Source organism: Candoia aspera, chromosome 2, assembly GCF_035149785.1.
Source record: "Candoia aspera isolate rCanAsp1 chromosome 2, rCanAsp1.hap2, whole genome shotgun sequence".
Lineage (NCBI taxonomy): Eukaryota > Metazoa > Chordata > Lepidosauria > Squamata > Boidae > Candoia > Candoia aspera.
The window spans coordinates 30,021,487-30,048,784 of NC_086154.1; the positions used below are offsets into that span (position 1 = coordinate 30,021,487).

The 27,298-nt window shown below is 38.0% G+C and overlaps 1 protein-coding gene across 9 annotated transcripts in view; it reads right to left on the reverse strand.

The window, feature by feature from the left end:
- Positions 1 to 8,075: 8,075 nt before the first annotated feature.
- Positions 8,076 to 27,298, reverse strand: part of FOXP1 (forkhead box P1) — a 557,404-nt gene continuing 538,181 nt past the window's right edge. For all 9 annotated transcript variants that reach the window (XM_063291586.1, XM_063291587.1, XM_063291582.1 and 6 more), the window contains 3 exons: positions 24,943 to 25,012; positions 18,804 to 18,970; positions 8,076 to 13,214 (listed from right to left, as the gene is read on the reverse strand). In XM_063291586.1, the coding sequence (XP_063147656.1) occupies positions 13,070 to 13,214; positions 18,804 to 18,970; positions 24,943 to 25,012 (382 nt within the window). In that variant the 3' untranslated portion in view covers positions 8,076 to 13,069. The remainder of the gene's footprint in view (positions 13,215 to 18,803; positions 18,971 to 24,942; positions 25,013 to 27,298) is intronic.

Here is a 27,298-nt window from a genome sequence, read left to right on the forward strand (position 1 = left end):
ATGTGTTGTTGGTTAATGACAACTGCTTCATATGATTATCATTATGTTGGAAAAACAAAATAGTCAGTAGCTATTTTACATGACTTTAGAATTCTTGTGATATAAAATTAATCAAATGAAATCTGAGATTTGAAGCATTCATATTAACAAAAGCAGCATAATAAAAAATACAGGCACAGTGGGAATCTACTAAATTCTAGCATTCAGGATTCAGACTGCTGACACGGACAAGGAAAAGGTTAGCATGATGAGGCTGCATTCTCTTGATTTTGCATAGTAACTGTGAATGTGCTGGGGAATTCTGAGAGTGGAAGTCCACACATCTTAAAGTGGCCAAGATTGAGGGACACTGCTTTAGACTCTTCCCACCCACCTTGCCCCTTTCCCTCCTTTCTTCCTCCATTTTGACAGCCTCTTCTCCCGGATGGTGATCTTACTCTCATCTGTCCTTTCTCTCTCATTTTTCATTCCCTCCTTCTGTCCATTGGACATTCCTTCTCTGCCCTTTCACCTAGGGTGCCTTTCCCATCTCCATTTGGTCTGGTTTTTCCCACTGCTTTGCTTTTGATTATTCTTTTCTTTCCCCTGTTCATACAAGGCTCACTTTCATGTACTCCCTGTACCTACTTTAAAAAACGCTCCTGTTTTGCTGCACTGGGAGGCATTGATGCTTCTTTCCCAGCAAAACAGCAAAACAAAATTCCTCTCCCCAAGACTTCCAAACACAAGGAAAAGAATGCCTCCTTCCATAAATTTGATTGGCTTGCAGGGTGACTCCCCAAACAACAAAACGGGCTATGTCTTACCAATAACAGGGAAAGGGTGATGTCTTAAAGAACATCGGGGTCTGAACACCTTGCAAACAGACAGAAAATCAGTAGAGACCCTTGCAAGAATGAAGATGTGTGGGCGTTCCATGGTTTCCACTGTCTAGGACAGTCTAGGACAATCCTGGATGTGTCTAGAGCTGCAAAGGGACAGAAAATGGACTTTGTCTCTTTGGTTGGACAGTGCTGTGAACAGATCACACATATATAATCCTGGAGACCAAGCAAGACGTGAGTTGGTCCTACAGCAGACCTAAAATTCATGTGCTTTGAATGTCTTTGAAGACATTCATACAGGTCACTTCGAGGCTATAGTTGTGGCTCCAGCCATTGGGAACCCCATTGCCCCTGAGATTGGATTGGCCCCCACTCTGAAGGTCTTCAGACCTGGCTGCTCTTCCAGGCATGGGGGGCAGGAGGTTAGGTGTGCCTGTGAGTTATTGCTATTAGCATTGAGGGTCTTGACTGCCATTTAAACACTTTTATTGTGTACTGTTATTTTATCATTATATAGATGTTTTGATTTCTGTTCACCCCCACCCCGAGTCATGTGTGAGATGGGCAATCATACAAATGGAGTAATAAAGAAGATGCTCCAAATGAAGAGGACTAATTGAGTGAGATAGAGCTAATTTCCAGAGTGCATCACTACAGGTGAGAAATAGCATCAAAGGAGACAGCCATTTTAAAGGTAAACTTCAATAAAGGTGAAAGTGCTTCATGATTAAAGTTTCTTTAGAACCATCTGATTCCAGACCCTTTGTAATTGGGTGGCAGGGCACTGAATTGGCATTGGCATATATTGCTGGTCTCTGGGAGCAAGTCCTTTATCCATACAACAGAAGCAGCACATAATTCTTTTCAGTTTAATCAGTGGAAAAAATAAAGAGGTTGAAATCCAACTCCATGGCACTGTTTTTGTTCCTAGCAGTTTGCCAATTCTAACAATAAACTGGGAGTTGGACTAGATAATTTCTGAGGACACTTCCAACTCTACGCACCACACTTAGTGTCAGGATCTGCCATAGTTTGGCAAAAACTACTAAGTCTGCTGGGACAGAGACTATGATTAATTCTAATTTTTTTAATCCATAAACCTGGAGCTTTCAGGAAAATTGGGTAACCCTTCAGTGGCTTCCAACTTCCTTGCTACCTACCCAACATCTGGGGGCTGTCATACCAGAACCATCTAACAGGTACCAGTATGCAAGCAAAATCATTTAAATAAAGAGTAGTTTAAAAGTACAGAGCAAATATGGACCTCATAAATGACGACCATACGTGCTTCAGAGAAGAATATTGGATTTTACTGAAGAACATCATAAAGAAAGCACGTCAATGGGACCTAGCGATGAAAGAAACGTTAGCAATCATTAACGAGTGAGGGGCGAGGGGATTAACCAGTATCGAGGGAACAGCAATGAAGATTCCTGTGGACTAGCAGTGGGGCAGCATGTGCACTGTAGTTATTTGGGGAGGGGGGAGAGGGAAGTAACATATGCTCCTTACAAGCATTTTCTTTGCCTTAGAGAGACTGTCAGGTAAGCAGGATATTTGTATGTGGTGATAAGTGGCATGGATGGCTTGTCCTTTGAAATCAGAGTCCTCCAGGCTGTGAAAACCAATGCAGCAGAATCTGCTCCAGGGAAGGCTATGCTTCTGAGGTCTACAGAGGCATCATACCATGAGGACTGCATTCAACTTGTGGTAGGCCCAGTGGCCTCCTTGGGGCTGTAAGTGCAAATCCAACTCAGCAGGCCTCCCTGACAGGCCTCTTCCTGCATTGTGATCACGTTGGCTAGGCTTACAATCCATTCTGTTCTGGAGGGCTGGCCTCAGGTGGCTCAAAGTGATTTCTCTCTGGACTAAGCAAAGATCCGTAAGTCTAGGGGAGAAGGAGGTCAAAGATGGCTACCCAATTCTTTAATTCCCTTATTAATGATGTATTAATCCCTGGCCAAGACTCAGGGGTTTTATACTGTGTCAGCCCCAGACCACTTTAAAATGACTGTCTTATGATATTATACAGCGTTGGCTTGTGTTCTCCCTCTAAAAGAGTGCAGTGTTGAGATTTCATGGATGACAGTCTCTTAGGACATGTGGAGTGGTGAGTTTCTGATTGGACCAGGGATTTCAGACTTGTTTGTGCCATTGAGCTGGATTCCAGATCTGTGGGTGGGATGGGGGTGGGGAGATGGCAGTTACAGAGCAACCAGTTTGGCACTGGTTGGCTATGGAGCAACCAGCATTCTTAAAAGAAAGAAAAAAGACCAGATAGCCAGTTGCCATCCAGTGTAGGGTTTCTCAACCTGGGCCACTTTAAGATGTGTGGACTTCAACTCCCAGAATTCCCCAGCCAGCACCGTGGTGCTGGCTGGGGAATTCTGGGTGTTGAAGTCCACACATCTTAAAGTGGCCCAGGTTGAGAAACCCTGATGTAGTGGGACCTCGGAAGCTTGCCTTTTCCACCTACCTTTTGGAACACCCTCCCCCTGGTGATCTGGAGGCCCCACCCTTTTATCCTTCTGGAAGGCCATCAAGACATGGCTTTTTACCCAGATGCTGGGGTAGAGTGAGGATGCTTCGGGATGGATGTTGAGGCATCACAAGGGGATGAGTGAGGTGTTGGATTTTGGTTGTGTTTTACAGTTTTATGGTTTTGATAGCTCAGGGGTTTTATTGTTGTGAGCTGCCCAGAGTTGTGTTTTACAAATCTCATAAACAAACAAACAAATTTCAGAGTTATGAAATCAATGGGTGACAGGTGCCTCCTATCAGACATTTCCTCCTGTCACCACTTTTTCACTACTTGCCATTTGCCTATGGTTAAGGAAGATGAAGGGTAGAGGAAAGGATTGCCATAGTTCAGTGCTAAGGAGGGCTTCTTTCATTCTGAGCATAGCTGGATTGCCAAGAATAATCCCTCATGTTGGAGGGTATGCATCTTTAGAAACAAAAAAAGTTAGTTGTCCACTTGATATTTGCCAGCGTTTGAAGGAGCCCTACAAATTTGGCATCAAACTGTCTGAAGGAAGGAACATTAATCTCTCTACCAATTTGCCGTTGGTTAAGGGATTCACCTGCAAGAAGATTTGTGAGCTTTTTGGGTTCTTGATGAAGACCCCATTAGTCTTTCACCTATTAATTTGCATAGCATTTTACTGCTAGTAACTTTTTTTGTTTTACTTTTGTGAGGTGATTTGTGTTTGTGTGTGTGTGTGTACCCCATAATCCCCCTTATTGTTAAGGCCTATGGGTGATTAGCTTAATTCACATCAGACTATTTGATGTTTTCAAGGCTCTTCAGTAGGTCGTGCCAGAATTTATCACATGCAGTCTGTAGTTTCAGTCAGTCAATAACAGTAGAAGCATTGCCCTTTGGGGACATATAGAAAGGCTTCATGAGATGCTAATTAATCAGATGTTCTGAAGTCCTAGTCAGACTGAGAAATAAATAGCTGATAAGGTTCTGTGCAGTGAGGGAAAATTTATACTTGTGGCATTGGAATCTCTGTTAGCAGCCATTTGATCCTCATAACATCAGGCAAAAGGGACTTACAGTGGAGGAGAGAATTGTAACCACTAGTTTAGTGTTTCTTAATCTCAGCAACTTTAAGATGTGTGGACTTCAACCCACAGAATTCCCCGGATAGCAATTCTGGGAGTTGAAGTCCACACATCTTAAGGCTGCTCACCTTAAACACTGCACAAGAAGATGCCATCTAATAATCCCACCCATAAACGTCCATGTGTGGTGGTCAAGTGACAAAATGTGTCACAACATCATCATGCTAATTTTGCCCCTTATGTGCAGTGTTGGAACACAAATACTAAAAGAAAAGGCTTCCGATGTCACAGTGCATATTTCATCATCTTGGCATCATCATGGTTAGATTTATATGATCCCACCCTACCCAGCATTCACTTCAGAACAAAAATTGCTTGGGTTTACAAATCAGGCTAGGCAGGATTTGCTTTAGCTTGTAGAATAAGCAAAAGCATAAACCATAGTTTACAAGCCACAGTGGTTAGGATTCCACATCACATTAAATTAAAGCAAAACAAATCACATTCTGAGTACATGTGAAAGCTAGATTAGGTAAAGGGTAAGTCAAAAGGCCTGAGAGTAGACTGTTTCATCCTAACAATGTCCAGACGTTAACTGCTTCTCCTAGCCTGAAGTGTGCGGCCCTCAGCTGCTCATGCTACACAGATGGAAGAGATGCACTAAAACTGGACCTTGCTTCTACTATAAACAGGCTTTGCATTTTGCACTTGGCAGTTGCCAGATTTCCTCAGTGGCAGTCTACTTAACTCATCAGAGAGCCATATCTGCAAAGCTTCTAGTTCCAGCATTAGCTAGGAGAAACCCGATACATGAATCCAGATTTATGGTTGCATAGAGGAAGCTGCTTCCCTACTGCTGCTGTGAGTATAACAAGTGGGCAATGGAAAACCTCCCTTTTACTCCCTTGAGAACTTCTGAGCCATCTTTAGATACTTCAAAGCACAGGCTACATACTTGAGAGCATTTGAATCATAGGAGGCTGCTTTATTTGTACCATTCCAACATACCTAAAGGACACCAAGTTAGGGAAGATTGCTTTAGGGCCTCTACTAGAGATTTTTATTTTTTTCACCCAAGGATAGAACTGGGACTGTGTGTGTTCTACAGAAGACCTATTGATCCCTGTCTATCAATTTTAAGCCAAGTTTAGGAAAGTATCAGTATAATAATATAGTGCTAGGGATTATGAATCTCTGATCTTCGTTTTTCCTTAGATAAAAATGAAGGTCATTTAATGCAATTTAACATTTGGAACGAAACTGTATATCCTAAAAAGCTATTCATGCAAAATAAACTATTAGCAAATTACATGTGTTTATACTTTAAATAAAGCCTGGAGTGATATTTAGTTACTTTTCAATGATAACTGTATCTTTCTTAAGAATTTCTGCTGGTAAGATCACTGTTGCTTCAATTGATAAAAAATCAGTAGTAGTTCAATATACATCGTTTTACCATCCTTTTAAATGGTGTGGTAGATTTTTTTTTAAATAAAATCATTGCTACTAATTCACCCATTTATCATTATATGCAAAAAGATTGCTTGATGAGAATATTATAGATGGTGCATGTTTTTGACATTAGCATTTTATTTGGATGACTAATCTTGCAGATGTGAAATTTGAATGAATTATTCATGAAAATGCTTTTCTCTGAAAATTTAGTTCTAGCTAATGCTAGTTATTAAGCATTTTTATTTTCCTTGATGGGGAAAATAAACGTATGCTTATTCAAGAGAGGAGATGGGAGTTTCATAATCCCTCCTTAAGATGGGTTTAAAGGGATGATGTTCTGAAAACACCTTAAGGAAGGCTTATGTGCCAGTCAGAAAGTTTTCTGAAGCTATTTCACTCCTAAGTGAAGGATGGAGTAAATCAAGCCTGTGTTGTTCAGGTTCAACTGTCTTATCTCAAAGGTACTGAAATCAGTGCAACTGCTGAGAATACCCAGCATGACTCTTGAAGTTCATTAATCTGAATGGTCTGTGGAAAACTCCAAAACACATAATCAGAAATTCTGAGAAGTAAGGAAAACGCTGATCTGCATAGGGTACTTGGCCTATGGTGGCCACAGCAACTTTCCTTGCTTGAGAAATCTCTTCAATGCATGAATCTTTCTGACTTGGTGGAGATAGGTTGTGTGAGAAAAGTGAAACGAAAATGAAATCCAGAGACGTTCATCCATTAGTGCAACCCCCTTGTGCTTCCACATGTGCTGCTGTTCTTCTGGGTACAGTATCTTACTGTACCCAGCTTCCACATGTGCTACTAGTATCTTACCCAGCTTCCACATGTGCTGCTACTGTTCTTCTGGGTACAGTATCTTACTATCAGCAGTTTAAATTCCTTATGCATTTGTGAAGCGAACCTTGACTATTGGGGCATCACATCAGGAAATGGTGCTTCTGCCATTAGAGTTCTTTTGCAAAGGGCAGCAACCCTACACAGCAGGGCTTCTATATTTCTATTCATTTAGTCTTAAATGCTGTACTCTATTTGGAATCTTTTAATTAAAAATGAGCAAGGCAAGGGAGCGTGCCACAACACAAAGTGCCAGCCCCAAAGTTCAAGATTCCCTAAGCTCGGTTCTTAGCTACCATGTGGATCTTTCAGAGGTGGATTGCTACTGGCTTCTTTAGAGAAGCTGAAACACTACAATGCATCCTGGAAGGCTTGGGAAGGCGGTATGGAACAATCTCACCAGTTTACATTTTCATTGATGGGTGCTTTCTGACTAGCTCTGTTCCCTAACAGCATTTTTGTAAGAATATCCCCAACACACTAACTTCCAAGTATGTCCACCTGTTCATAAAGACAGGCTACCTATCCATGTGGTTGCTAAGAACTGACACTGACTTGATGGTCCTCAATCAATCATCTCTACCTTAAAGTATTAAATGACCAGATACAGTTTTTCTGTCGTTATTGTAAATGACAATGATACCATGAGCACTAGGGAGTTGAAATTTATCGCAAAGTAAAATGGTAGATTCTTGTCCAAATGAATTTGTTAGTCATCCCAATAGATGGCAACCACATCTATGCAGGAAATTACAATTGATAATGCTGTTATCTGGCATCATCTATTGCAGTGTTTCTTAAAACTTTTTTCTCTCAGGACCCCTTTCCACTTTTAAAAATTATGGAGGACCCCAAAAGCGCTTTGTTTGCATGGGTTATATTTATCAATATTTCACTTATTAAAAATTAAAACTGGCGCATTTGCTGCCACTACCACTTCTCGTGATTGTTTGATGGGATTTTAGGACTGAATTATTTTTCAACATAGGCTGACAAATAGTTTTGATTTCAAGGACTCCTGAGAGGGTCTTGGGGACCCCCAGGGATCCTAGGACCACACTTTAAGAAATACTGATCTATTGTCTTTCTTTCCATGTGGTAAAAGCACCATGACTTCTGTAAGGTTATCACCAATTTACAGTAATCACTTAACAGCAGAATTACTCAGTTAATCCATGAAGTGATAGCAAGTCTGTCCTCATAACTATTTTGTACAGTGACTGGTCAATGACCATGGAAGACAGTCTGTGTCACTGGTGTGGAAATGACCACCTGCTGATAAAGGTCTACAGGCTGAGCCAGGCTTATGTAAAGTGGACTTAGTACTCCATCTGCACATAAGGGGAAAGCAAAAACACGTAGCCCATGGCAACATGTATCACCAGTGTGAACAACCAGCACTTTTATTGCATTAGAGAATGCTATAATGTCAGTAATAAGTACTGACTACATAACATTTTATTGTCTGCATCAACAGACATGGAATGATGGAATTACAGTTGATGTAAGGAATGAGTTTTTTGTATGCCTAAAAATAAAATAAAAGGAGAATCTCATTACTGGCAGCACATACACATGAAGCACCATGCTAACAGTCTGACTGTACCATTTTTATCAAGGCTTATAGGAAGGAGATAGTCTGTTACCTACATTGGATTTGTTTAAAAATGTAGACTAGATCAGCAAATGCAATTCTGAAGACTTAAGAATGAGGAATTATTTCTGGAACATCTAAAAACTCTACCCAAGTCTGTTAACCAAAATGTACCAAAAGCTCTCCAAGAGTTTAAAACACATTCTCCCTGTTATAAGGAATGTAGCTTGTCAGCATTCTGAAAACTACAATACTTCAAAATTATTTTTTTAAAAACTTTGAGATATATATATATTTATATATAAAAAATATCTAATGATCTGTATTATTTGAAGAATAATACAATTTATTTATTTTTCCCACCCCTGATCATGGATATTATGGTTGGAATCTCCTAAAGGAGATTCTGCCCCCCTCAAAAAAAAAAACCAAAAACCAAAACCCTTAAGCATGAGCCTTGATCTCTTCCTCCTTTCTTCTGCTTTTGGTAGAAAACAGAAATCCAGTAAGTTTTAAGCATTTGAACTGTGCTGTCCTAATCCAAGGAAAGGATGGTCTTTGTACAAAATGAGGTGCCAGCTTGCGGATCTTTCTTATTGTAGGCGAAAAGTTATTTAGGATGATCCGCCACGTCTAACCCTTGGGACTGGGATAGGTTTTCCCTGCCATCTGGAGATCTACAAATAGAGCAGGAGGCTCCATGTCTGCTGCTGCATTTGGAATCCACCTGATCAGGAAGATCTTTCTCCCTCCTGTGCCACAGCAGGAGACCAGACATGAGTGATGGCAGCAAAGGCAAGTTCAGGAGGGAAAAGGAAGGAGGCCCCAGCAGGCGGTGGAGGGCTGTGGGGGTGAAGAAGGTAGGCCTTGACTCATTCCTAACAGCAGTTTCACCTGATACCTGGTATTACTTTTATCACATTTGCTTTTCTTTGAGAAAAAAGGAAAACAAAAACAAAACCCATGTAACAAATTGTCTTTACATCTTGGCACCTTGTAAAGCATTTCATTTTATACAAAAGTTCAATAGTTTTTGACACTTTCCATTATTAATCACTTCTTCACTGATAAACTTTGAAAGTGTGATCTTGGAATTCATCATGCAAAGTATTTACTGCAGCAGGGAAAAAAAACAACCAACTTTTGAAACTTTTTTCCTTTTTCCCTTAAGGTAGCCCAAATAGGCAATGATGGGGATAACAAGAGGCAGAGAAAGTATTTAAGAACAAATCGCATAAGAACAACAAAAACAAAAAACAGGAAAATCTCAAAAACAAAACCTCTGAAACAAAGTGATACAAACGTGATTTGATCTGTAATGGTGGGAGGAAAAAATCTGCCTACTATGTTACAGTTTAGAAGCTTGGGGGGGGGGGAGGATCTTACCAAAACGAAAACAAAGATTGGGATTTTCTCCCACATGTCAGCCAAAGGCATCCCACAGTCTTAAAGCAAGGGTACCTAAATGAAATACATGTGCAGCATATTCTGCAATTCCATTACATACAGTAGGTTTTTTTTCAAAGCATTTGTCAAAGTATGGTTAATATAAAGCAGTTGCACAAAAAGCAAAAGGTGTTTTGACAAACATCTGCATTAATTCCTTTTGAGGAATGATTTTTTTCTTTTCTTTTTTTTTTTAAAAAAGAGGACTGTCTTCCCCCTTTTCTTTTCTTCCCTTGCCAACCCACCCCACCCACCAAAAGACAAAACGGGATCACAGACACATTGGGCTATATATGTACAACATAATAAACCCGACCCTAAAGGAACAATTGTTATGATCCAAAGGGACGCAGAATCAGAAATTTGTAAAAAATAGCGTAGTTTGCTTGATGTAAAGCCTGAGATCTTCTCTTGGTTCTTCTGCAGGGCAGTGATACCTGCAAGGTATGGTAAGTATTTTTAAATTTTTCTCTTTTTTCTTTTTGCTACAGTCTTTAGTCTATGCATGCAAGACATACAACTAAGTGCAATTGAGTGAAATGTAGGTGTTTTTTTTTAAACTCATTCCCTAACAGTTTGAACTGAGGTATGCGTACTAACAGTTTCTCATGCTGTTATCTTTACTCATGTCTAGCTACACATGCTGAGAATGAACTAATCTACCAGATTTTTATCCCCTTCTTGAATACCAAGCTAACCAGCAAAACCACTCAGTTTTGAACCACAGGGACAGATATGTCTTGTGATCCCCTCTGGTTATGGCCTGCACATTATGGAGCTGCCTGAATATGGTGTGCTTCAAAATATTTCAAATGACTACAGACTGCCCTCCTTTAAAAAGTCAGAAAAAAGCAAGCTTTGTATATTTCACTGTTGGCAAAAATTTTTTTTGCTATTCACGTCCAGTTGAAGTTAATGGCAAATCTCCCATTGGCTTGAACGGTACCAAAGCTTAGAAAGGAACAGGGGTGTTACCATATAAAAAAGATGACCCAAAACGAAAAGGGATGGGCAGAGACCAACACAACCACCACCACAGTCATTCTCAAATCTTGGGCACAGGTAAGCAAAGTCAAAAAGAAATTGCCCTGCCATTGGCTTTTAACAAAAGTGAATAGGCCAAACCCCAAACAAAAGCATACCAACAATTTCTTCAGTAATTATGATATGGTTCACTTTCAGTCATGAGTGTTCTTTTGTATTTCATGTAACTCTCTCCATTTCAGGTCATTCTAGTTTTTTTCGGCAAAATAAGCTCTCCTCCTATTTCCTCAGAATCAAATGGTGCCCTTTTCACGGTATCATTCTCTAACTTCAGCCTAAAAACCTCTCTCTTTACAGAAATACATTTGGTCACTGTAAAGAAAAACAAATTAAAACGACAACAGCAAAAACTTTGGTTCAGCCATCTACTTGGTCTTCTAAATTATACTTTAATAAAGGAGCAGTTTTCCTTCTCAAGTTAGCTGTAGCCCATTATCTTGTCATTTGCTTCAAAATTCTTTAACCTCCTTTGATCAACAATAAGAGGATATTTGGCTTTCATAAGATAAAGCATATAACAGAGAACATAATTTACTTTGTGTAATATCTTTGGTAACTTTAGGGGAGAAGGGTACAAAATAGAATATAAATTAAGATCAGAAAGGCTTCTGAAATTAAAAGCTATAATCTGACATAAATGAGTGAATTACTGAAAAGTGGTTAGAGAATGAAGTCACTAGAAGTTTGGTGATAAAGGGGTACCAACATTTTAACTCCAGCTGTCTGCCCACATTAGCTTTGAAGAACACTGTCATCTGCAACAGCGCTAGTTTGCCCACAGGTTTCAGACTGTTCGTTTTTTTATACTGGTTGGTGTGATATTGTGTAATGATCTTAACTGCAATGGCAAAATTACTAACACTTAACAACTAATGGGCCTTATTGCCTTCCCAACAAATTGAATGCAAAAAATTTAAATCAAACTGATGGATGCCACCAATTAATCTTGAGCAACTGAACTTGGAAGGACTTCCACGAGCTATGTCCTGTGATGCATGTGGCCAAATAAGAATCTAATAGTACATATGCCAACATATTTCAGAAAGATTTGATTGGCCCAGAGATTTATGTTAAAAAGTTAAACGCATAAAAGCCTTACACTGTTACACTTGTTTTTGACAACTTCTGTAGGGCGTGCATGTTCTGAAGGGGCTGTGAAATGTCTTTCTAAATATTCACTATTGCTGCAAACAAAGAAAAACCAATGAAAAAAACTGCAAACAATGGTTTTATGCGCATGTGTATATACACACATGCACACACACAAACACACACACACACATGCTCTGTGGAATGACTTTAGAACCACATTCTACAGCTTTGATGCTGGCTTGCCTTTCATTCTCTTGCATTACTGTCTTTCTTTCTGTTGTAAGATAACTTTGCACAGGTCACAGCAGCATTTTAGAACTTTTTCCAGAGTCAGGTGTGGGGGGCATATAGTCCAAAATGGAATGTTTCCCATAGCTAAAGAAAACATGATGGCATCTGAAGGAAATTTGGAATGGATGGCAGAAAAAGAACTACAAACAATTCAAAGAACATTCAGCTTTGTATAATAAACACACCTATTAACATTCATCACAAAAGTACAGAAAACATTAAGCCTCAAAAGGCCTTGGCCAATTGAGGCCTGAGGTCAGAACTTAAAAAGGTATAGGAGAACTAGGAGAAAAAAAAATTAAAGCTATACACTAAAAAAAAAGGTTTTTTTTTTTCTTTTAACCCTTTAGTATACACGCACACACACTCAAAAAAATTTCCCCATCCCAAATGGAAGCAAAAAAAAAAAAAAAAAGTAAAGGCAGTGATAATCAACATGCGATACTGTGCAAATATATTGTCCACTGAAATCCTTAAAATCTGGGTAAAGGCTTGATCTGCAATTCATGTGTACATGCTCAGCTTCATGTCTTCAGTGTCCCAAAGTGGAAGATCTGCAGTCCAAAGTCTGCTGCCAAGTTGTGGATAAGTGAATTAGTGGAACACATTTACAACACTGATGTTGACTGTGAGTAGGAATTCCGAGTACCAAACAAGTCCATCCAATGCACAGAGTACAAATTCCTTTGTTTTGTTTTTCAACAAAAAGTAGAAAAATCAAAAATACTCCCAAATGGGATACTTGATGGCACTAAGTGTTAACATATTTTATAGCTGTCAGAATGGACCAAGTATATCTTCCAGACTGTACAATGATGGGGAGAGATTTCACAGCTAATTCTGAAAGATAAGGTTTTTTCGTCCCTCCCCATGATCTTCATTTGCAGAATGAAAGTCACAGACATATTTATTCAATGTCTTCATTTACATGTTCATCTTCATAATCTCTGTCGTGGTCAAATTCTGGACTGTGATTGGCTGTGGTCACTAAGGAGAGTGGGCCTTCGTTTTCATCTGGATCTAATGGCTCTTCTTTGACATGCACAGGGTGTCTGTAAAGAAAATGCACACACACATACACACAGAAAAAGGGTGGATGAGCAACTAACTGACTTGTCTGTTTTTAAAAAGCGGTTTAGGTAAAAAAAAATCAGGTTAAAACAATTCAAACATATTAAACTTTGCATAATAAAAAAATTATTGACTTCTGTATTACGAAAGTCAAACATTATTTCTTGTGATCTCATAGACACAACCAAATGGTTTTTTGGCAACAACACAGAAGAGCTTTACTATCTTCAGGATTTTTTTTTTTTTGAAATTCCCAATGTACCCTTGGTATTCTGGTATTTTGAAAAGGTATCTCATCCAAGTACTAACCAGGCCTGACTCTGCTTAGATCCCTGGCCAGACTTGGTCAGCCAGGTGCTGCCACCTGGTGAGACACCAATGATCTTAGAGACATTGACATTCTGTTATAAAATACATTGGAGGACTTGGAAGTACAGTCTCTCCAGCAAAGTGACAAAGGTACTGTTACAAATAGAACGATAAAAGAGTAAACATTCTAAATTACTTGAAATCCCTCCCTTACTGTGGCTGCTATGGACTATCGCTTCTTCCCACCCACCCCTCTCATTTTTGTCACATGTGCAATTCACGCTTTGAAACTTAGATTGGCTGCAAATAATGAAACACTTTATATGTGTAAGAATACTGGGCTTCAGAAGGGAAAAACAGCAAGTGCTGTCGGTTAAGATTTCTTCTTGGGATTCAGAGAAAATGCTCTCAAGTGACACATTAGCTTGATTAATACAATCTTCAGATAAATAAATGAAATAAGCATCTGTAAAGCAAACCCATGGCTTCTCAGCCTACTGAGCTTCTGGAGGCTGGGCTGATCATCGGTTACTGTGTGTTCTGCTTTTCTAGTTAACATGCATAACCTGTGAGGGAAGTCTCCAGAGGACGACCCCCAGCGAGGGTCTATCATTAATCAACTTCAAGCAAACACAGCAAAGAGACACCATGATACATGCTTTAAACTCCAAATTAATGCGTATTTTTACAAACTGTCAATAAGGGAAGAAAAACCCTGCCAGGAAACACAAACGGAGAGGAAAAGGCTCGCTCAACACAACAATATGATAACAAAGCAGAGTCCTAATGAGAATAATAATGCTGTCAGCTGTAAACAAGGCAGAACATGATCCTCAGCTCATGGTGGGCACTAAGGATGCACCAAGGAGATGAGATCTGCCAAATTTCTCATTACAGAATAGCACATGAATAACCCACAAGGGATCAAGGGTTGATTATACAAAATGGGCATGATAACATTTGAAAAATGTTGTCCGTAAATCATATTCATAACAAACCCTTTACAGATACAAATTACCTTCCCCTTGTTTTATTGTTTGGGGGGCTTTTGATATGTAAAAATGTCCCTGCCAGTAGGTAGGGTCTTCTTAAGAGACTTTATTATGAAAGGAAGTTTAATTTTTTTTGCAATATCATGTATAATTATAACACAACCCAATAAGCAAATTCAGTTGGTTTGGTAAATAACTGATATTTAAGTAAAATAACTTGCACCATTAGGTATTTTATTCAATCAAAGCTAACCCTATAAAGTTGAAGAAAAAAATTACAGGGACTACAAGCATCCTGTGAATGAAGTTTCATTTCCAAGGGGTTTGCAATAGTTACACATTTTGAGTGGAAATGAATGAGTCTCTCCCTAAACAATTTTGATGACCAGGAGAAAGCCACATCTGGAAGTCAAAAACTAGCTTCTCCTTGAGATTGTATTTGTATTTTAATTGTAAAATGATAGTGAACTAGGGCATGTGTTAGCACTACTGTTTCGATTTGTGCATTTCAGTGTTTTTATCATTTATAGGTGATTGTTTTGAAAGACTCCAGATGTACACTGACTCCTACCAAGGCAGAAATCCTTTTCAAATATTTCCTTCAGTATAATCTCTTGAATTACTACTCTAGTGTGACAGTATTGGTACAGATAGTGTAATTGTACAGGGGAAGAACAATTTTTAGAGTACTGAGGGGTGTTTCCCACTGCCTCTTTTTATGAGATAGATGTGCCTTGAAAGCATGAACCCTTTATGTTTGCAAGTTGCATGGAAGAATAATCTTGTGTTATAAAAACTTATTAAACAAAGTAGTTGTATTAGCTGACATGCAATATTTGTCTAATTCTTCTCCAGTGTTGTCTGGAGTAAGTTGAAAATATTAATACAGTCACAGTGTATGTGTGTCTATGTGCATGTGCTTTTTAAACAGGACACCATTTTAGATGTATGAAAATGAACTTGCATTAATGTATACATTACCCAGTGATCTCTGACACACCAGAACTGTTTGGTGAGAGTATTTGCAAAAAAAGGACATTAGAAATCCTGAAGATAGATTGATAGACACACATACACACAGTTGTTGCTTAGATAAGTATTGGAACATTTTTTTCCTTCCTTAATATTGTAATTCCCAGCCACTCCTTTGACTTTACACGTTTCTGGAGAGATTAACTATAACCTCACTGAATGAAACTTTTCTTCTTTCCACATCTGAATAATTCTTTTCTTTGTCTACTCTGGCAAGCAAGCGTTTTTTTTTATCAACCTGACTGTTTCATAGCCAGGGTATTCTAGTGGTGCACCCAGCATGGAAACATGTGCTTGGTTGTTCCCTTTGGAGCATGTCAGGATCAAAGTGTTATGTCCCCAGCTGCAATTATGGGGCTTCTTTCTAATGCTTCAAAATAATGAAAGGGAAATGACAGGATGTGGAAGAGATAGGAGCATTTCAGAGTGAGCTTCATAACATGCAATGAATGAATGACAGTCAGATTTCTGCTGAAGTGTTTTTCTTGCTTAGTTATGTTATGTTAACAAGCCCTCTAAGTTTGTGATAAAGACTTGTTCTGTTCCATTGTACCACTACAGATAAAAAACAATTTACTTTATGGGAAGGGTATTCCATAAAGGAAAATAAGAGCTGTAAAAGGTACTCGACAGAAATCTGAAAGCTGAGACAGTAAATACCAACAGCCTGCACTGAATACTGGAATATTACTGTATCTGTCCAGAAGCATAAGCTTTCTAACAGTTGAAAGAAATGCTACAATGTGTCCTTGCAAATAAGTGCTCAAGCACAACTTAGCAGAGAAATATGGAGAATTTCTGATAAATAAGATGCCTTACTCTTGAAAAATTCCAACAGCCAAGCATTTCTACCAGTATTATATTCTTGGTATGGGAAGAACAAGAATATTTGTGACTAAAAGTGCCTAAAGAGGAAAACATTCAAACTGTGCTAAAATAATGTCATGTTAGGCTACTTTGGGAATGCTAATTAATACTGCACAAACAATCTCTATAAAAGCTAAATCTGTTTCAATGTTTTGAAGGTAAAAGACAATGTTAAAATTAATTATCAAAAGTGAGTATTGCCTTCTTTAAAGCTTTTTTCTCAAAGCAAAATGAACACTTATTTAAAACGCTGAAATATCAAAGTATTATGAACCTTAAGATTTTTTTTTCTCTTCAACCCCCTGCCCAAAATATTATGCAGGTAGGGAACTTGTTACAAATCATTAAATGCTAATTATCTTCACAATTAATAATTAGAGTAGCTTCAGGTTAATTTTTTTCCCTACCTTTTGATTTAGACCTTTAAGCTACAGCTCGTTCACTACAGTCAATCAAAGCCCTGTTAAAGTGAACGAAATAGCACTGGCAGCTGGCTGAAATGTAATTCCTGAGTCTTGCAACAAAATGTTTTGCTGGCATGATCATCCTCTTATTTTTCATAGATGGGTTTTCATATTCTTATTCCAAATATCTACAAAGGGTATGTAAAATGTTTCAAATTTGAATCATTCTGAATCTGAATGTCTAATTTCAAGTTTGAAACATTTGAAGGTGTTTATTTCAACAATTTTTGGAAGTATTTCAAGCCCCCAAAACTTCCAAAATTAACAAAACACCCTGTTTGGGGCACAACACAGTGGTTTCCAACCTAAAATGGGGCATTTTAAATTTGAAGCAATTCAAATTCTGAATGATTTGCACCCCACTACTACAAAGCTCCCAAACTCTAGAAGTAAGTCTCTTTAGTTGAAATAACTTGATATCTGCCAATTTCCACATTTTTCTAGTAGCAAATTTTTGTGCATATGTGGCATGCATTTTGGAAGCAAAGGTTTAAAGCCAAGTTCAGTTCTGCTGCATAAAAACAGTACCATAGATTACTGTACTCAGCCACATGTTTTTGGAAACTCACCACTAAGACTTATTGGCAATGGCTATCTCCTATTACTGAAGCCATTGTTTAAATGGAATCTTGTTTGGAAAAAAAACACAAACTAATTGAATTTGCAATATCACTGACAAACATACATTCCGAGATCCTATTTATGACCTAGGTATTGGCCAAAGAGACCTGCTAGGTACCCAATCAGCCTTACTCTGAAATCCCTCTGCCAGAAACCACTTGGTTACATTGACTGGCTTCTGGTATGTGTTTAGTAAAGGACGTATGCTGCCAGCTGCATGGGGAGTTTCTTTCTGCTACCTTCGTAGCCTGCATGGATGCATGGGAGGGCCTTGGTAAGCCGCACCCAAAGGCTTGTGGAACACAGTAAAAGCACTTAAGGAGAAGCTTATATCGACTACTGGGAGAGTCTGTATGTATGCTATGTAGCTGAACGATAGCCCAAAAAGGAAAAAAATGCATCTACGTTTTATTGAAGTGTGGTCTGAATATGAAGAGCTTCCATGGAAGAAATAAATAGAAATCATAGTGCCAAGTCATTTTTATGATTTGTCCCTAATATCTTATACTCAAAATAAATTCCTCTCTGAACATGGAGGCTCAGTGTAACTAGTAATGGTCACTGACGGAACTTTGTGTTAAATGACTAGAACTGAAGAATTAATTAAAGGCCTTTTCTCTTCCCTTCCCTTTCTAAAATAAATGCGCCTGTGTAATGCTTTATTGTTATCCTGTGGTCTTGGAATAAAGGACAATATGGCAAATGGGCGGGGGGGGGGCAGGTGGAAAGCTAGTTAGATTTGTCTGCAAATTTGGATAACCGGTATGATTCTAGATGAAGTGTGAGATCATCTAGAGAAGGTCCCACCTTCTTGGTAGCTGCTGCTATTACTATATTTTATACATGATGCATATTATTGGTCATTTTTTTTAATGCTGTTGATGCTCATGGGTGGTATAAAAACATAAATTAATGTGTTTATTCTGGTTTTAATACATGAGATGATTAAATGTTGACCACTTTTCTGAAGTTCAGAACTTTAAATCAGCTGGGGGGGAGATGAGGGCTGTCATGAGTAAGGATGGCGAGCAGGGGGCTCCCATCCAGACTGTCAAGCGCATGCGTAGCACTGATGAATTGTTCAGCCATTCAAAGAGACACAGATCGGGACCGCCTTAACCCTTGGGGGTTATATGTCTGGGTTTTCCCACGCTTCTTCAGTTTGTTAGGATTCCTGTTAAGTACTAGCAATAAATATTAGAGACCAGTTCCATGTCTCAGTGTGTTTCCTGGTTGTTAGGACAAGGGCAGAGGTAGGAGTAGCAAAAACACACTCTCTACTTACATTGCTTGCATAGGGGAACGGCCTGGACTGCTGTCACTCCCATTACTGTTCGCATGCTCCATTGCACCATTGAGATCTTCCCGCATTGCATTGGCTAAACTGCCCAGAGTGGGGTTTCCCATGGAAGCAGTAGTGTATAGAGAGATACTGTTCTCAGCCATTGAAGCCTACAAAAGCAACAGACAAGATAGGAGAATTGAAACAAATGCGTATTTGTATATGTACCACCAATTACATCAAAGTTACATTATTTGCATTTTCTTTTTCATTAAATGCAAAGGATAAAATCATAACCTCCATATTACTAATTTCACCACTGGCATAGCTAAAAGTTCACTCATCTCTACTTTTTATCTAAAAGTGATTTCACCTCTGTCACCAAAACCAGTCACATACTGTACAGGAAACAGTTCAGATGGAATTTTAGAGACAAACTACAATACGTTAAATATTTAACTTGGCCTTGCATGGTTTTAAACTCTCAACAACAGGATGAAGGTATTTAGTCACTTACCTTGCAACACTGTCCTGATATAAATTTTCTCCACCAAGTTGGGTTTTGCCTCAAGAGGAAAGTGCCACCTTTCCTCCTAATGTAAATAGTAATTTTCAGTGAGGATCCCCCCAACAAAAGGAAAAAAAAACATGGGCAATGAAGTAAATATATATGATATTTGAAAACTCCTGGAACGGTACAAAACTATGTATTTAATGTAAGTAACGTAAGACCGGCTTAGCCTCACAAAGCTATATTCTAGCTGGAATCCCAAAGTTCCTTGATGAACATTGGTGTATTTATCAGCAAACAGTGTTCTTGTGATACAAATCATCTCCATTTATTCTGGAATTTGCATTAAGTGATACACTGCTTGAAGATCAAGCGAAGAGACTTAAATAGGGGAGACATTAATTTCCTCTCCCCAGCAGTATCTGTTGTTTGCTTACATGAGTCAAAAGGCTCTTGTGCTTTGGGTGATACTGACATTTGTGACCAGAAAGTCATTTTTGTCGCGGTCAGATAAACAGGCAAGCCATTCTTAAAAGCAGTGCACGGTAATACACTTTTCAACACCCTAACTTATTAATCCACAATCAGCAGGGTTTGCACAAACCCCAAGCCCTGTTAAAAACCACAGCAGTTACCTCTATTTATTTATTTATCAAATTTGTCGCCACCCATCTCCTCCCACCAGAGGGACTTTATATAATATGCTAATCTAAAACCAAACACAAACCTTAGTGGTAGTTTATGCTAGTTCATTCAGGCCAGTATTTTTTACTCTTACTATAATGCTTCATTCAACGGCTTACTAAAATATTATTTAAATGAAGAAATCAAAACTTTTTGCAGACCCAAAAAGCCTGCAGCTAAGATGGAATAAGAACGAAGACCTGCCAGAACTCAGTTCGGCATTAGCTGCAGGCCAACTCCTTGAATACGGTTGGAGAGCCACTTGCATTTACGACAAACACACTAGCAGCTTTTTTGATAAACTTGCCTTCTGAGACAGCAATAAACATAAAGCTTTCATGTCTTTTCCCAGTATAGTAGGAAGATTTTCCTGTGCAGGTGTGCATATTGGTGTACATAAGTGTGAGAAAGATAAAGAAATCACTGAAATCCATGTGGAAGCCTCACTTTTTCCCACATACAAACATGTAAGAAAGCAGGTAAAGCAGAAAAAGGGTAATAGTAAAGAAAGCAGTTATTTGATGGTTATCGTTTTGTGGAATTCTAAGAAAATGAAGGAATGGTAGCATGTGTGTAAGTGTGTGTATAGAGAGAAAAAGAGAATGCATAAATATATCCAATATTGCCAATATTTTAACTGCTAATTATTCTAATGACCAGTTTCAATTCATTCATTTTTTTCTTTTTAATACTCTACATTTTTATTGTTTTAATTTACCTTGGGTGTTGGAATAAACAGAAAGGTAGAATATAAATTCATTAATAAATAAATAAGAAAATAAAAATAGAATAAAAATAAAAATATGCTGGGGAAATACAGCACTTAAGACACCAACCCACATGTGAACTACCTTCTATGTACATTTTGAATGGCAGGTAAATTTATACAGCGAGATTTACATTTTCCAACAATCTGAGACATGGAGGCAGATCTTCCTCTACTGGAAGATCCCAAAAAGAAGTAATCAGTATTTATTCCCTATGGAAAAACTGTGTTATTTGGAATGGCCTACAGGAAACCTCTCTCTAGCTTCATCTTTGTTTGTCAGAAACAAAACGATCACATAACAGAAACAAAGGAGAGGAAGATCTAAATTATGTTTCTTCCCAAAGCAAGCCTGACACAGAAAGCAGTGAATTTCCGAGAAGGTTCCTATGTAAAGTTATAGGGTTTTCGTTTTCTTGTATTTAACTTGAGAGAAAATGAGTGTATCTGATAAAACCCCTTCATCAGCTAACTGTAATCAGGATGTATGTCACAGAACATGCATAAAAAATATCCCATTTGCAGATTAGTCCTGCACCTTGGGATTTTTGATGCTGTCAAATACGGAGCATCTCCATCCTTGGGAGGTTTACTGAACTTTCCCAGGTCTTTATGCTTCATCTAGCTGCCTTCCTTGAAGCACAGTCCTGGTCTCTATCCAGGGCAACCTAAAGCTTTTGTTGTTGTTCAGTCGTTAAGTCATGTCTGACTCTTCCTGACCCCATGGATCATTGCATGCCAGGCCTTTCTGTCCTCCACTGTCTCCCGGAGTTTACTCAAATTAGCATGGGTGATGCTATCTAACCATCTCATCCTCTGCCGTCCCCTTCTCCTTTTGCCTTCAGTCTTTCCCAGCATCAGGGTCTTTTCCAGTGAGTCCTCTCTTTGCATTAGGTGGCCAAAGTATTTGAGCTTCAGCTTCAGTATCTGTCCTTCCAATGAACAGTCAGGGTTGATTTCCTGATTATTATGTTAAATTTTTATGAAAGATACAGAAAAATAATTTTGATGAAGTAGGGAATATAAGACTTGTGCTTCCTGTGGTGTGAGAAATAATGAGTCATGTACTTTGCACCACAGAGATAACTTGCGATTGCAGCAAAATAATTTATTTAGTAAAAGCCAAAACAGGAAAAACACCTGCTATTTTTTCCTTTTCCAAAACCACTGGTGGGCATAGGGGCAAATTCTAGAGAGAAGCAGTTAGACAGTAATAGGCAGATTCTTACGACATTTCAAGATGTGGCTCCAAGTTATTAATCTAGAAATCCTAATGATAATTTTTCTCCTCTGAGGCTGTGATTCTCTCCCCCCATCCACACTGCACTAATTTTTTCCCTAATTACTTCGCTACTTCTCACATGCACATCCAAAGAGCTTCTTAAATACCACAGAGTGAAAAAAAGCAATATGCATTTCGTGAGAAAACAACTGTAAAACGGACCTTCTCACAAACATTATTTTGATGGTTTCTGCTTTTCTTTAAAGTGTGCATTAATCAGTAGAGTCAAAGTTCTGGATGGAGCTTTCTGTCTTTAGATAGAAAGAATAGGACAGAGCATTCTGAAGTGTTAGTTGGGCCTAGAAAAAGTGCAGGGTTTACGGATTTGAATATTGTAGATCAGGACAGCAACCTAAGCAGAATATATATGCGGTTAAGGATAGAAGAACAGGATCAGACATCTCTATTCATCCCCATGGTTTCATTTCCTGATCTTCCGTATTACTACACCCGCTACTCCCTTCACTCACTACTAGAACTTCTCCTGGTAAAAGAATCTGGGGAAAAGCAAAACAAGGGTTTCCCAAAGAAATTTTGCTTCAGGAAACTAATACAGGAGACCATTATCTTACCAGTAGGGCAAGAAGTAAGGGAAATCATCAGAAAAGGACATTTTCCTTGGCTTTGGATGATACTGTTGGTTAAACTTAGAAGTAAAGTTATTGTGTATTGAATTGCCCACCAATCAAACAAGTGAGCCTACTTGCTTTAATTAGCTGTGTTTTTAGTAGCACTTTGACCAGAGATGCTAAAATGAAACTTGGTGTAATTGCTATTATCGGAGTCCAAAGTGGCCACCAATTGGTGATGAATACTAATTTCCTATGATATATCAGCCAAATAGTTGTTCCCTGTAACTTCAAACAAAATATTTACTGCCTTTTGCCAGAGACAGTGCAATCACCAAATGTAGTACAAGGCTGCTTAAAAGCTATCCTTACTAAATTAGCATTTCTTTCAAATGGGCGGGGCCGCAATCTATTTATTTATTTTATTTATTTATTTAATGTTTATCCTGCCTTTATTAAGGGAAACAAAAGAGAGAACTTGGCATTGGGTCATAAGCGCATTCTAATATACTGTTTCTTCATATCCTTCAAGGCTGAACCCAATCTCAAATTAAATCCAGTTTACATATGTGGTTTACTTTTCTCAATTTCAGTGAGAAAAGGAGTGATGATTGGACAAAGAGAGCCCACTTTTCCTGTATTTTGCTCCCCTTAACTTTTAAATTCTACAAAATAAAGCTAATTGCCAGCAGCATATAGTGCTGAACAGAATTGTACTGGCAGTATAGATTTTTATTTGATCCCTCTTTGTGTACTGAGTCTGATATGAAAAGCCCACTATTTCCCACTGTAGGGGTATTTCTTAAAAAAGTGGTGACACTGTAATAGGACAGAAATTAATGTTATATTATCACATAATATAAGAGGACTGGGAAGATGACGACAACAACACATGTTTTAGAACTAAAAACATGAACTGTTCAGTATGATAAGCATATTAAGTGAAATTAGTCACATAGCTAACACAAGCTGAAGGAATACCGGATCTCTTCATTTTTATTTTTGCCTTTCAGCCTCATGAATGCAAAATGTGCTTGTAATCTTAATGCTATTCCTCAGATGAAGCTTGTCTTTAAAAATTGCACTCCACAGGACTCAAGGGAAAATAAGATCCTAATGAATGGTATTTACAGTTGCTTCATTTACACATGCTTTCATTTGCTTTTCAGAAGTTACTACATAAATTAAAGTAATAAATGAAGATGTAGGTGGTTACTTATTTTGTAATCAATCTACTTCTTGGTTTAGAAGGTGAAAGTCTACTAAATTTTTCCAAATACGGTATACTCTGATGACCTGATTTCAAAAGAGGCACCATGGCTGCCTCATTTTTTTTAATATATTGGCCAAATAAAGCTTAAGAATCTTAATTCATCTAAGCATTTTTCCAGAGACATGATAGTAAAGTCTCTCTGTGTCTGTCTTATAATTAGTGGGGATCTTCTATTAAGAAAAACAGTGTTTTTAATTTACTATGTTTTTAATCCATTAATACAAGAATTTGCTGAGTAGATTATAAGCTTAATTAAGAAATAAAACTTAAAAGCAGTGTAGTAATAATAATAAATTAAGTGGTAAAATACATGAATAAAGGAAGGAATACAAAAATAAAAATATGTAAAAGTCTAAAGTTAACTGAGAAGCTTTTCTCTTAGCACGGATACCTGGAAAAATAATTTATACAATTGTTTCATTTTTACCTGCTTATACAAAGTTGTAACACTTATTTATAAATATATAAACCCTGACCCTTAACACAGATTACCTAAATATTTGCTTAAAAATATTCTTAATATCAGCATCACAAAACTGACATCTCTTTTCTTCACACCTTGTATATAGCAAGTTTAGCTATTTAACAGTTTAAAAACATACATCTCAAAGACCCTTTGAAGAAGAAAAGGAGCACATGCATGTGTGCATGCAGTATCTACGTTCCCTTTAAAGCCACGAACAATAGAAGGTCATGTGACGCCATATCCTATCATTCAGCACATTAATAGCTGTGCTAGAGTAATTACACTTGTGGTATTTTTGCCTCAAGTGAAATTCTGGAATAAGAGGATGGAAATTATGATACTGCTGATAAATATTAATAAGTGAACTTTTAATTTTTTTGCCACAATATTCAAAATGCTAAGCATCTAGCTAATGCTGAAGCAGCCTGATATGTGTTTGCCTCCAGGGACCATGATGCTTTATGCACTTAAGAAAAAAGTTTAACGGAATTAAAATTTAATATCTAATTAGAGCAAGGCTAATATATTTTGAAACGAATACAGAAGGCACACATGCCTATGTGGTGTATTTGCCATACTCGTTAATCTTACCTGTAAAGCAGCATTGAGAGGTGAGCAGTAGGTGTGGCTGGTCTGCATGTTTTTAATAAGTGAAGAGTTTCTGCGCAAGGAAAATATATTGGAAAAGAAAAAGCATAAAGTTAAATGCAGTCCACTATTGTACTTCAAGGAAATCAGGTTCTTTCCTATAACCCAAAACCAATATAATAAAAATACTATTATTTCCTCCCCAATGTTTTTTTTTTTAAATTAGTAGTTACTTAACTGAAAAACTGAATGCTTTCTCTAGTGAACTTCACAACTAAAAGGCAATCACCCCTTTTAGACTGAAACGTTTTAAGTGCCCTTCGGTCGTCTCCTGAGCTATTTACTGCTGTAGAGGTCCTAAGTATCTTTACAACTCTTTGAGCAGCAGGTGTTCACAGGAGGATTTTTCATAGAACCAAGAAAACTTTTTTCTGCAGCAGGGGAAAGAGCCGCGTGTATTGCTCCAGAGAAGGTGTGTGGATTCCTTAAATGTTCTTTAGATTTCGTGTGATTGGGAAGAGAGGAAAAACAGGCAAACACAAGTCTCTTAAATATGTGCAGGGCTGTTTTTAGTATATTATTTTCCTAATTGTCTTATAATGAAAGGAGAACACAAAGTCATTTACAGTTTGTAAGAAGAATAGCCCCCACTTCTGAACAGCCCCACCTTTCTGCTTAAGAGAAGGAGGCTATTATCCAGACAAGCCTCCTTGCTAAAGAGAGACTCCCCCTGAGCAGTGATTGAGCCTGAACACACAACAGTCGATGCCCTGAGGAAGGAGAATGGTTTTATGTGTTATATGGATGACTGAGTAATCCCATTGTACAAAATGAAGAAAATCCAACAGGATTATCCATCCTCAGCCAAGAATGACTGGAAAGGAGGGAGCTAAAAATAGTAGCGAGTCATTCAGTGAACAAGTGGGGAACTTTCACCATGGTGGACTTGCAGGAAATTGGTTTGGCAATTCAATTCACTCTTGTAAATGTTCTGGTGGGTCCTAAAACACAAAACTGGGATTATTGTCCCCTGAAGCGGTATCTAAATAACTACCCCAAGAGGCCTACCTTGTCTGTCTACATCCACACGAGCATTTAAGGACTGCTGCTCCTTTTACAGAAGTTGAGAAACCAGAAGCATTCGCTATTTGGGAGTGCTGCTTTTCTCATTTGTCTATAGTCTATAATAGTGTTTCTCAACCTTAGCACCTTTAAGATATGTGGACTTCAACTCCCAGAATTCCTCAGCCAGCATGGCTGGCTGGGGAACTCTGGGAGTTGAAATCCACGTATCTTAAAGTTTCCAAGGTTAAGAAACACTGGTCTATAAAATACAGAACCGATCCTTTAGAAACTGTGAGAAAATGATCTAATATCTAATGTAATAATAACTATCTTGTGTATTATAAATGAGCACCTAAATACTGATTGCTGTTAAAAGGGAAAGGGTTGAGCCCTAACATACTGGACGTTCTCGCCATTCAAATAAATGGAAACTAACTCTTAATTTCAAAACTAACATCAATTGCAAAAGGATTTAAAAGCAATTAACCCATGTATAATTCTATGCATGTCTTTTTAAAAGTTAGTTTCATTTTATTGTGTTTAAAGGGGCTTTTGTTCATGACTGCAAACCTTTTTTTCATGTAAATCATAAGAAAATAGTAAAAAACATAAACATCAAAACCTATTTCTGGAGTTCTTCCATTTTCTTTCCAGAGTTTTAGTCAACTTTTTAAAAAAGCAATGCTCAGTAGTCAGTGGACTCCACCTGATGATAACTTCTCTCGGAACTACTAATAAGTATGCCAACCCTCCCAGCATTAGAAAACAAGAGAAAACATTAGAAAGAACCTGGATGTGGAAAAAGAAAAGGCCTCTCTGTCCTCTACTGATAGTCTGGCACCCACATTGTGTTTTTGAATCAGTCAACAGAAAATATGAAAGAAGTAAAATCTTTCCACAGAGTTTTCAAATATTTTTATGTTACCTATAGCTATATGTGTGTGTCTGTGTGTCTGTGTGTGTGTATTGTGTTGAAAGGATATAGGGGAGCAAGAATCACTGAAAAGATCTATATATAACATCCCTAATATCATATAATTGATTACATTAGCTAATGAAGAATATATCTGTATCCCTGGATTGAAGCAAATATGACTTAAAAACATCTCAGACAATGTTAGCAGAGGCATTTTCAAGAAGCAGTGCAATGCATGTACTGTACAACCATGACATTTAAATTATTATTATTATTATTACTACTACTACTGCAGCAAAGGCAATGCCACTATTTTGTGAAATGCAAGTCTACATGAGATGAATATATCATGCAAAGCAAAAGCAACAGAAAACAAAA